This window comes from Amphiura filiformis, chromosome 3 (genome assembly GCF_039555335.1).
Source record: "Amphiura filiformis chromosome 3, Afil_fr2py, whole genome shotgun sequence".
Taxonomy (NCBI): domain Eukaryota; kingdom Metazoa; phylum Echinodermata; class Ophiuroidea; order Amphilepidida; family Amphiuridae; genus Amphiura; species Amphiura filiformis.
The window spans coordinates 29,691,638-29,704,928 of record NC_092630.1 but is presented as its reverse complement, the minus strand read 5'-3'; the positions used below and the strand labels follow the sequence as shown (position 1 = coordinate 29,704,928).

Sequence of the window (13,291 nt, the reverse complement as noted above, 5' to 3'; positions counted from 1 at the left end):
ATGAAATTGGTTAATTTTTTTTAAACCTGATTTGTTTGCATATTTGTAATGTTTACACATGTCCCAACTTGCACCTAAATGGAATCGGCCAAATTTATTGTCTTTGTAGGTCAACAGAGCAAAGTTCGACATATTATAATAATTAAAAAAATTATGATAATATTATGTCCTCCCATAGAACTGCATGTTAATGGCTAAAATAACCAGTGGGATTTCTTTCACTTTACCATGTTATTTCTACTTAAAATGGACAGCAACGTACCCTTCCCGGTATTTATTACTAATATTATTTCAACATTTTGAATAAAGAATAACAAAATTAAAATTTGACGGAAATCGTCAATTAATTCTTTAAGGCAGTAGACAGCTTGTAACATTACACGTCACTACTTCCTCCCACACATCAGCTGACACATACTTCCTTGTAGAAACAAATGGAACATGATAAATATGACCCTCTTGATTACAGTCACAGAATAGTCATATCGTGGAAGCATGTGCCTTCAACAACATTATATGCCTTCAACAACGTACATGTATAAGAGCTCTTGCTGTATCCTACCGAGTAGGCAGGAGGCAGAAGTAGCTCTTTTTTCTTGCTCTGCACTGAATATGGACCGAGCACAACTTGACCGGCCGTTTGCAGCTAGGCCTACGCGAAATCTGCTATGGTCACCGCACACGCAGGTTAGAGATTTAACTGACCCCGCCAAAATTATTCTTATTTGGTCAATTATTTATCTAGGCCTATGTATTTCTTATTCATTTAATTAGGCCTACTATTCATCTAGGCCTATAGATTGATCAGTTCGTAATCGGCGGGAATGGTTATTTGGCTTTTACCACTACGCCGAAAAGTAGGCTTACAGTGTTATACACGTGTTTATAGTGCGAGCTATGAATGGCCAAAAAACGTGTAAGACTATACGTGTAACCTTACACGTGTAAGATGGCATCTTACACGTGTAAGGTCGCATCTTATTCGTGTTAAAATCTAGCGGGATGCTTAAATTGACGAATCATATTATAAAGAACCCATATTTAAACCCAAATAACCTATCATCTTACGCGTATTCATATTCGACCAATGAAATCTCGCCATAACATTTCTTATACGCGTAAGAATTGCCTATTAGGGATGCCCACTGTCAATACAGTTTCCACTAGCACGATTTTTCATTTACTGCACTCACACACGTATTGTCTAAGGAGAAACTGATCGATACAAGAAATCCCAGGCCTGTTAAATGGCGTACATACTTGTTTTGATCCAAATGTAGGCCTATGTCAGGGTGTTTCAAGAAATTCCTGATTCCACCAGAAAACATTAACCAAACTTTTTCCTGATTGGTCAGTAAATAGAGAGGACCTTCCTTCATGAAGAGATCAACTTTTTTTAATGAAAAATGTAATGAGATGAGAACTACAACAGGTTGAAGTGACACCATTCCGTGCATCAGGTGTTCAAACGCAATTATCTCCGAGTTTGGAGTGAATCAGACAAGCAAACTTACATAGTCATAAAATGTAACTATTTTGAAGACAAAATGTACAGGATGTTAAGAAATTAAAGAATGTTTAAGCCTGCCGAAACCCATCTCAAATTATGCACTCCTGACCACCATGACCATTTTAGATAATACATCATGGCTTCCATGCACACACAGTGTATTGCTCAATGTAGTAAAGATAACCGTTGAGTTGGAGCAAATTTCTCAAAATTGGTAGTGATTAATGTTACCAAACTTATATCATGATGAAATATAATCATTTTTGAAGATAAAATGTGCTGACATTAAAAGATTGAACAATGTTTAAGACTGCCGCTATTCATTTGAAAAAAAGCCACTTATTGTTCAGCTCCTCTATGGAGATATTTTCCCATGGCAGCCATCTATGATCATACTTGAGGTTCCACCAAACAAACCATGGGTTTTGAGGTCTTATATTTTTTGTTGTATGTCAACAAAATCGTTTAAATTTTCAGGATGATCTTATTTCATGTGGTTATCAGCAAATATAATGTTCCAGATAACGCTAGTTAATAAATACATTAAGAAAAAGCACCTTAAAATTGGACTTTCTGTTAGTATTCCATTTTGGACTTAAACTTTTTTAACATGTTCTAGCAGCCCTATAAAAGCGTGACACTCGAAAGGCCATATCTCTGGAATGAAACGTCCGATTAAAATGATTTAAACGCCAAAATGTTTCTTTCATCAATTCCCAGCCAATAAGTAAAGTCTGAATCAAGTACTTCAATTTTTAGTGGACATGCCTACTATTAGGGATGGACGGTATTCCAATGTGATTGGTACATACGACGTCTCAGACTGACACGTAATGTCATGAATGTTGACATGTGAAAGCGCGCCAGAATACACATATAAAAATGAGTCTCAAATTATATTGCATGCCATTGTAATTTGTATTGTCAACACTTCTTATAATACATACATCTGTACGGTACATCACTTTTATCAGTCATGCGTTACACGTTTTTGGACCACTTGGCCATTCATAGCGAGCAGATGTGTGGCACATTGGCGTATAATTTCTATCTGGTCAGAAAATGGGGGAGATGTCACACCACGTGAATAAAACGGGAGATAAAAATACTGCTTTCTATCTATCACTTTCAAGAAGATATGTGTATTTTGGAAAAATAATTCAAAGAAATCTTCAATATGTTTACACTTTTATGTGTGCGTAACCAGACCCAGTTAAAAATTCGGGGTCTAGATATTCCAAAGCGACAGTAAAAAGTGCTCCTCTTTCGCTCACAAATACGTGTCGCCTTCCTGCAATTTTCTGTGAATTTCTTAAACATGTCTCTACCTTAATCTGAAATCTGGAGGTTTATGATTAAATATAAAACGGGTATTTTTACCGCTTGTATTAGCATGCATCTCGCACGTTGTGTAGCCCATTTAAATTTTCCATAGCGATATTTAAAAGTGCTTCCTTTTCTGAAACATATCGTCCTGCAATTTTGTGTAAATTTCTAAAAAGTATATCATAACCTAATTCCAAAATTTGGAGGTTTATAATCAAATAAAAAGGTATTTTGATTTATTATAAATAACAATATTTTTGTTTTCGCCACGGTTTCTGTGCCTAATTGAACATGTTTGTGTACAAAACGTATAGCATGCATCTCGCTTGTTGTGTGGCCCATTGAGATCGATGATCTTACTGGGCTGAGATTTTCCATAGCGATCTTTTTCGTGCGCAACAACATCTCGTCCTGCAATTTTCTCTGAATTTCTAGAAAACTTGTCTCAACCAAAATCTGAAATCTGGAGGGGCACAATTCAAGAAAAAGTGATTTTTGAGTTCTGTTTTCTCCACTGTTCCTGTGCCAAATTGATCAGGTTTATGTGCAAAACGTATTCGCATACATCTCGACCGTTGTGTGGCCGATTGCGATGATTTAAAGTCGGGGTTCAAGTTTACGTTGTTGATAATCAAAATTTCAAGGAATCCTTTATCATAATTTGATTGCTTTTTAACTTAATTTAGTCCCCAAAATGTGTTGTTTACCGCACTGGTCAGCGTTAGCGCAGTCACATTCTTTAAAAAAAAAGGAAGGTTTTATTTCAAACTCAAATGGTGACCCGCACGTCAAATTGCTAGAATTGTACATTAAACACACCTAAACAGACACAATGCAATTTGCAGGCAGCAGCTTAAGGGCTGGGGTATGAACGTTTGGACAGTATTTATTTTGGGACATTAGAGCACATCAGACATATCGAATCGCATTTTGAATACGAAGAATGTCATTCTGATATCAAATAATTTTGATTTTTTGAAATTCGCAAGTTAATACACATTTTATGACAAATCAATAAAAATTGATATTTTTGATATATAACAGTACTCGAAGTAAACTTTATAAATCTGATGATTTATACTTAAAGTGTATGTAGGTGGGATGAAAAGCCGACGATCAATTGAAAATTTTGACCTTTCGTATTGAAGATATGGATTTTTTTTCCAAAAACACCAAAAAAAAAAGGTCTTTTGGGAAAAAAATCCATATCTTCAATATGAAAGGTCAAAATTTTCAATTGACCGTCGGCTTTTCCTCCCTGCTACATACACTTTAAGAATATATCATTAGATTTATATAATTTACTTCGAGGACTGTTATATATCAAAAATTTGAAAAATATCAAATTTTTATAATTTGTCATAAAATTTGTATTATATTGTGATTTTCAAAAATGAAAATTATTTGATATCAGAAAGACATGCTTCGTATTCAGAATGCAATTCGATAGGTCTGAGGTGCTCTCATGTCCCATAAAAAATACTGTCGAAACGCAATTAACGCTCATTTTAGATCCCTTAATCAGCGCCAATATTGCAACATTGAAACAAACAACTATACAAACATCCAATCCAACCCCCACCCACCAGTAGGCAATGAAGATTAAGTGCCTTGCCCAAGGACACAACACGTTGGCACGAGCGGGGCTCGTGACCATGTCAGTTACGTAATCCAATTAAAACGTGCTTAACGACAGGGGATTAAAGCCTTCGCAACCGGCAGACTGTATATCTTTTATCTTATTCTATGTTTCTATTAATTTTCAGAAAATTATCAAGAATGGATTTCCAAAGACATTAATCATATGCTGTATAATATATTTGTTGTACGCATATTTTCTCACTGCTGATATTCAACGTATGCGTATTCCGTAAGTATAATATTCGCTCAAAATACAGGGTAGGTAATAAAAAGTGTAATAAGACAAAGAAGCCATTTTGTTTCAAAACAAAGTTGAATTTTTCAATTGTTGAAACTTTCTGGTGGGGAAAAATGAAATGAAATTTTATTTCTATTAGTATTTTCTTTTTACTGCCACACCCATTTTCAATTTTTGTCTACGAGTCGCTGTGTTCTGAAAAAGAGCACAGAGTGCGCAATAAAGACTACAGCTCCAGTACTAACTTTAACTTAATTCAAACATGATTTTCATTGCTTTTTTGTTCAAATAAAGCGTTTTCTCACATTTCTTTCGTCTTTCATACCCCTAAAAATCCAACTTTTGTTGCTCTAGTGTGTTTCAATATAAATTCTATTCTGGCGGCCGTTTTAGACGCCATCATGAATTGTATTTGATCTGAATTTCTTACCTAAACTTTTTTTGACAGTCTTGTCATTATAACCTTTGTATAAACAATTAACAGAATGTTCTTGTCAAAACCAAATATTTACTGACCTGACAGTTTCGGCCATCTTGGTCGAAGGCCATCATCGGAGTGATGGTACTTGATCCTTCCTTCTGGTTGATTGGTCACCAACAGAGGGCGCACTAGCGCCCAGAAGTGGATCGTATACGTGACTGAGAAAATGGCCCCCCTCATCTCTGTTCTTGGTGTTTGGAGCTCTTTTTCTTATCCACATGGATTCTTTGATGCGGCGAGCCTCTAGATCACTTTCCTTGTCGAGAACTTTTGCGCCGTCCCACACTAATGTGGGTGAAACAGATCGTCGTTTTGAAACTAGATTGGGTGATCATAAAAAGGAATCGGACAAAGTAGCTACAAGTAAAGGAGTCTTTACTAGACAACCCAGGAAACAATTTGAAAGCGAACAATCCAAATCGGCAATCGCAGACCACGCAGTTCAACATAATCATGTGATCAATTGGGACGGCGCAAAAGTTCTCGACAAGGAATGTGATCTGGAGGCTCGCCGCATCAATGTGGATAAGAAAAAGAGCTCCAAACACCATGAACAGAGATGAGGGGGCCCATTTTCTCAGTCACGTATACGGTCCACTTCTGGGTGCTAGTACGCCCTCTGTTTGTGACCAATCAACCAGAAGGAAGAATCAAGTAACATTACTCCGACGATGGCCTTCGACCAAGATGGTCGAAACTGTCAGGTCAGTAAAATATATTTGGTTTTGAAAAGAAGAACATTATGTTAAAGCCATATTATAACATTTGCTGAGGAGAACGCCCTCAAATTAAATTCTGGTTTTTACACGTCGATTGTACTGTACTTTAGTCAATAAAGATACTCTGCAAAAATCAAAACTTTAGGTAGGCCTACTGTAGTTTTGTCAAAACCCGAGATTTTGAATAAAACGATTTTGAATAAGACGTGTTCGATATTTGTCTAGACTATGCCATAGTCGATTTTTGATAAATAAAAATGTTATTAATCATGATGAACGCATTCAGTTGAACTCGAAATTATACTGATATTTAGTACATCAAAATACTAGTATAAAATGGTTATGAAAAGTTTAGGCTATATAATTATATTTGTGACAGTAAAAGTAAAGTATAGGCCCTACGTAGGCTTATATTATTGAATGCAACATATCATAATGGCATAATTATAATGACACTTCAATATTGAACAATTCTAATTTTAGAATCTGCCAGTTTATTATCCGAAAAACCGACTATGGACTTTCACTTTTAAGCAGAACTTTACCCCGGGAAAATTATTTATCAATAACATCTATCTAAGCATGGTGGTACAATACGCGCTAGATGCATACGTTCATCCACCAGCACAAAAGCGCCGCATTCCCTAGATAGTTGTGTACCATGTATAGTTATAATGGTACCAATACGCGTCGGGAGGATTTAAACAATAACGAGATCTGGGCGACCAATCACAAGCCAGATTCATTTTTAAAGATGCATTACATCATCACCAATTTTAGTTAGGCCAGAAATTGGCCTAACTCTCAAGGCAAAGTCAGTAGTCCACTTGGGAAGCTAACAAACAGAGGGCGTACGGTGACTGAAAAGATCAGTTGTGAAAATCTATCAATTGTGCACTCATTAATTAAATCAGAGTTTTAAGCTTAAATTTAATAGCCAGAATAATGCACAATTGGCAAGTGGACTACGGAGAAGTCTAATATTAGTCGAACACGTATGTACAGTACGTACACGGCGTGCGGGATACACATACACACACACACACCCCGAGGATCGTACCGTATTACAACCGCATGGGCGCTAGTAGTAAATTCCAATTTTCTATGCTTTACTCACTTGTTCGGCTCAAAATTAAAAGGGGGCATATCTGACAGTAAAAGCTAACATTTTATGGAAAATAAATACTAATCTATTTTTACAGAAATGTTATAATATGGCTTTAATTGTCATTAGAACATAAACATGCAAAGTAAATTTCTGAAAGAGTCATTTACATGACCCCAGCCTGTACTATATTAATTAAGAATGCCATGTACGATGAACACACTCTCGCCGATTCCCTGTCATTAAGGGTACCAAACTCCCCAGCAACTGGCAATCAAACTACGGGATAAGTCTGTTTCACTATTGAAGTAGTACGCACAACATTGTCGTGCACATGTATGTAAATTTTAGGCTAAGCGACTAGCCTAAACGTTACTAGGCGTACCAAACTTATTAGCAAACGTCAATCAAACTGCCGTGAAGTGACTTCAATTGAGATACAGGGATTGAATATGAGTGTCACGGCCCTGGTGCAATCAGTAGTCCGCAATGTTTTATTATGTATATCAGCGATCAGTCCGGTTGGAGATATCATCCGTCGTTACAATATGTTTCCACTGCTATGCTGATGATATTCACCTAAATTGTGAGTTTGACCTAAGATCTCTGGTGATCGACTTGGAACTCTCGGAGAATTTTACTAGGGTACATACTACTATTGTGCTGAAATATCAGTAAGATCGGAGTATGTTTCGCCCAGGCAGTAGATTTTCACAAAATCCCTATTTATTTACTATTTCTTACTGTATAACTCTATATGGTGAAATCAGTAGGGTTAACATGGGAAAAGTAGGCATTCAGATGACATCAAACACTTTGGGTAGTTTGTTTGGACGCTCTAGAACATCACCAAATAGCAAGCAATCTCCAATTGGTTTCCATTATTTTCTGCTAAAGACGTGTATGTATTCAAATATTGATGTTATTTGAGTTGCTAAATTAAGGGGTAGGGGTAGCATTATTATTCTCCGAGAGTTCCAAGTCGATCCGAGAAAAAAAGTGTTTTTCGGCCCACCCTAGTGAGCATGCCCTTGCAAAGTTATCCTCGGGCACTTCTGATATCAATTTAGGATGGGTCATAATAAACTCCAGTTAAATCAGAACAAAACTGAGGTTGTTTAAAAAAAAATTTATCATTGCAACCAACGGAGTTTTTAAACACACGCCCTGATATCGAGTTAGTTATTTGCGAATTTTCTATCAAGCCTTCTACCTCTGTTAAGAACCTTCTTGTTGTGATTTCCTTACATGCAGGCAACCCAAATCAGCATCAGGTGTATTGAGGAAAAACACGACAGACTGGTTAGAACAGCAACACACTCAGCATGCTCAGCCCATTCAGGCCAGATGTGTTCCATCTGAACAAGTTGTATTCATCAAAACACACAAGACAGGAAGCACAACTCTGCAGACAATCATCCACAGATTCGGCTTTTTTCGTAACTCCTCCTTTGTGTTTAACAAAAATTCTTCACAAAACGGCCACTTCTATTTTCTCCCTGTGAATGCAGAAGAGAGTCCACAAACGTTCTTTCTACCTCCTATAAATGTGTCTGACGGTGATTACGGCAAGTATACCAACTACGACATGTTGACTATCCATGTACGCTATAACAGAACTGCAATGGACAAATTCATGAAGACTAGTACAAAGTATATTTCTATTTTGCGGGAACCAAGTACACAATGGGAATCATCCTTTGATCAGTTTCTATTTCAAGAGGCTATCTCGAATATTTCTAAAATACCTAAAACACAGTGGATTGAACATTTTTTGAAAAAGCCCGATTATTATCGCAATAAATTACACAAGATGAAATATGAAAAAGTAATGGGCAGAAGATGGTATTATTCACAAAACAGTCAGTCATATGACTTGGGTTTAGAAGCCCACTCATTTTACAATGAGAGTGCCATAAATAAGACAATTGATTCTTTAACTAAAGAATTTGACTTAATTCTAATAATGGAATATTTCGATGAATCACTGTTGCTTTTGAAACAAGAACTCTGTTGGGGCTATGAGGATATTGTGTATCTTCCCAAAAATTTTCGCAGAGCAAGACGGAATCTATCAGATGAACTGCGTCAGAAAATACGAGCATGGAACCATGCTGACGTTTTATTGTACCGCCATTTCAATCAAACGTTGTGGCGACGAATTAAAGAATACGGGCCAAATTTTGAAGAACATTTAAAACACTTTCGTGAGCTTAATCAAAATATCTTCAATGAATGCAGTGATAAAAATGTGATAATTGAAAGTCGTGGTAAAAGAATAATTAAGTACGGGGATTTTGAGGCGAAGCAAAACGCCTCATTGTTTTGTCATACTGTGGCAGAGAATAAGAAAGTTTTATTTGATAGGGTTTATGATAGACAAAACTGTACATCTACCAGAATTATGACATAACATGCAGTGACGGAACCAACAATTATCGGGGGGGGGGGGAGATAACAGCAATGTGCAATGGAGTGGATGATATATAATTGAATACCGAATTAAACAGACAAGTTTGCATCTGACGTCAGGGCAACGGCGCGGTGTGATTGGTTGCTGACCTGCGCAGTACGACATTTTTGGTTTGCTTGACAGGACGTCAGACACAAACTGGTCTTTTCAATTCAGTCTTCAATTATAATAGAAAAATAATTCTCCAGCATTTTGTTACTGTTATATTACGATCGAGAAAGACTGAAGACCGAAAAGATCTTTTCCCAGGTTCACTCATAGATACACAATTAACACATGTACTGTTCTATATTCAAACAATGTAAGTTTTGTTTTAAGTTCAGGATGTATCGGTAACGGTCGTAGATATAAATAACAACATACAGATTAAGATCTTATTGCGTTATATACTTATCTGGCAGTCTTGTTGTTGATCAGTTTCGCTCCTGTAAGTTCCAGACGAATCTCTGAAGTAATGTCCAGTTCCAAATTTATATTTGGCAAAGTCCACTGTTGAATTTCAAAGACAACTGGCTGATGACATTCAAAATGGTGCTACTTTCGCCATTCACGCCGTTCCATGAAACAGAAGAATATTATTAATCAAATCTGCTCACTTGATGGGACTATGACTGTAGAACCTTTTAAACCATAGCTCAGCAAGCCGAAAAAGATCAATATGAACCTCTTTGGGGATAAATACACTTTTGATGTAATCCACAACTCCTTATAGCTCAGCGGCATTAGCACTTTCATTATACACATCAAATTCACCTGGCTCCATATCCTCTACTTTGAGAGCACTTCTAACTGCACTTTCACTGGAAGGGGGAGGGGAGGTGGTCTCCGTGGTTGAAGGTATACGGGTATGTGCCACTGTTCTGGGATACCTTTTCAGCGATTTTGATACAAGTATATACGAGGGTGGGCTTTCAGTGGAGATTGGTGGCATTTGAGCAAAAGTGTCCTTAAAAGTGCTTTCTGGGTGTGTTTTTTTTTGTGAAAAATTGGCAAAACAGCAAAAAGTAGTTACAAGTCAGCATCCGGAAGTCTGTGTGACACATTCCTGTACAAAATTTTTCGAATACCGCCCGGCCACTTTCACCTCATGCCGGGCTTGCGGCCTTGATGTGTTTTAAGCCCTTCAGTTGGGGGCCAAGTATCAACAACATATCAATTTGTAAGCGCTCTTTTTTAAAAGTCATAGTTCTCCTGTGAGCTCCAATCAAAGTGCAACATGTGACCACTTTTAACTTCAACGGCGATTATTTCCATGTTCATTTTCTCGGTAAAATGACGATAGGTACACTATAACTTAATAAATGCAGCATCTATAGGTAAGCAATATTCTCCATAATTGGTAATGGTGCTGTTTACACACCCAAATCTCGAAAATTTAATCGGAAGACTACCCGTACACAGGGTCTTCCACTTAAAAAAAGGATCTTGCAAAAGATTATAGTAGGCAGCACTAGGTGAACGAACTTGAACGTGGTACGTGAATGCGTGATGTCAATTTGGGGCCATCGATTGGTTACAGCGACAGTCACGTCACATCGTGCGTTTACTTAGCACGTTCACGTTTGTTCACCTAGTGTCGCCTCATGTACCCATACCGCACAGGCTATTATTTTATGGTGCTGCCACTGAAAAGCAGGGATTTTAAATTATAAATAGAGGGCCTTTTAGTTTGTACTAGGCGCCGCCATCTTGCGCGGTTTGCGATTTCTTCAAGACCACACAGGCAATTATTGTATGGTGCTGCCAATGAAAAGCAGGGATTTTCAATTGTAAATAGAGATGGCCTTTTAATTTCAATTATAAATAGAGTATGAGTATTGTAATACGTTTACATATAGACAGACTGCATGTAATGAACACGATAAGCGAGATTTAAAGGATGACTCCGGTAATCACAATGTTGTGATTGCCGGAGACATTCTTTAATCATATCTATGAGACAGATAGCAAGTCCGGCACCAGAAACAGAATCTTATTGTTGTAAACACCCATATCAAGGCACAATGGCTATACGCATATCTTCATAAGCTTCAGTCTGAATCAAACGTCTGTGAAATTTGGGTAGCCAGTAAGGTTCTGGACGGGATATTATAGTTATATCAGGACAAAATACGTTATTCTTTTCCACATTTTTATGAATTTGGTTGAGCGTTTTACATCCATCAACATCTCAAAATATACCAGATGTAATTAGCATCTCTCATAATTACGAGGGGCGGTCAAAAACTTCCTAGAACAAGGTATGCTACTTTATCACACGATATTGGTCTCATTTGGAGCTTGTTCCTTCAAAACATTACCGCAAAAATATTAGATTTTTGCATCACTGTTTATGAGCAGGACACGCGGTCACCATAGTGGAAGGTCTTCATAGTGGAAGGTCTTGATAACAGTTCATTTGCCAAATGAAAGTACAATCATAGGTATATATCATACAATTTTGATAGCAAAATTGACGCAAGCCATCTAGTGAAGAAGGGTGTGGTAGGAATGGGACTGTTCTCGAATTGTGTCATGTACCCTTTTCTCAGTTTGTCAAGCTGCCATTCACGACAGAGGGGTAAGTTAACTAGATCAACCATATTGTGGTCCAGCCATGGCCTCTAGTTAGTGAAACCTATTCTAGAATTTTAAGTCCAACCTTCATAATACCAGGTTTGATGGTGATCAATGCTAATGAGCCTTCGCTGAAGAGTGGGTCATGGAGCAGTCGGAAGACCTCCATTTTGTAGACATAGAAGGTTTCAAGAAAAATTGCGACGGGTGCATTAAGGTATGTAGTGACCATGTTCAAGAGTGAGAAAGAAAGAATTTAGCTTGTCCTCTTTCAAGTACCTTGTTCTACGAACTTATTGACCACTCCTCGTAGCATCTCTCACAATAAGATGCAAACGTTCGGGTGTTAACGGTGTCAACACAAGTTGACAATTATGTAAGCTAAAGCGGTCCAAAGTAAAGCCTATCACGCACCGTATTACATGATGTCTAACATCTTTGGGGCGATTATTCGTTGCGGTAGTGTGTTTCAGTTCTCAGCATTGGGCTATTCCATATAAAATCCATACTACCCCTGTGGAAGATTTTAGAAATATCTGCCACAGGGGAGTCAGTATGAATTTCAAATGGAATGAGCACATTATGCAGTTCCATTTGAATTTCATACAAGATTCAACCTGAATCTTCCACTAAGGGGGAATGAGTTTCAAATCGAGCTGCTAATGTGTTTTAACCATGGTATAAACAAGAATACGTTCCTTTGGTAAATATTTCTATTATCTCTACCCTTAAAACCAATCATTTTGACAATTATGTCTAATATTCGGAGAACAAAAAATACAATTTCTTTGAAACCGCGCTATTGCATGGACAACAATTTAGAGCGGTTGTGCATGACCTGAGAATTGACTGACATGTAATGTTATTTGCAAGCATTTGTATCAAAATCAGGCATGCACTATGGAAATCAATTTTAATCCACAAACGACTCATGTTTTGTGGCGTTACATATCTTGCATATTTGAATGAATTATTCAGTCCCGAAATGAAACGTGTTCAAAGTAACAGCAGATTCGTCTTTATCAGTTATATCAGAATTTGATACTGCAGAAATTTCATACCGCTCCTCTTTTTTCGCAACCCTCTCATGAATATAACGACACACCCCACAGAATACTCTTCGATATTCTCGTCTGCATTGGGGATTTGTCGCGTTGTAAATAAGAGGGTTCACCACTGAGTTAACATACAGGAGAATATCAGCAATTCAAATCCATTCATTCCACATCTTGTGTCCACAAA

General features: G+C 37.3%; 1 protein-coding gene across 1 annotated transcript; it reads left to right on the top strand.

Moving 5' to 3' along the window:
* The first annotated feature begins 480 nt into the window (after positions 1 to 480).
* On the top strand, positions 481 to 10,145 carry LOC140148329 (galactosylceramide sulfotransferase-like). The gene is made up of 3 exons (XM_072170243.1): positions 481 to 687; positions 4,603 to 4,706; positions 8,275 to 10,145. The coding sequence occupies exons 1-3, from the start codon at positions 496 to 498 to the stop codon at positions 9,431 to 9,433; spliced, it is 1,455 nt and encodes a 484-aa protein (XP_072026344.1). The 5' UTR covers positions 481 to 495; the 3' UTR covers positions 9,434 to 10,145.
* The last annotated feature ends 3,146 nt before the right edge of the window (positions 10,146 to 13,291 follow it).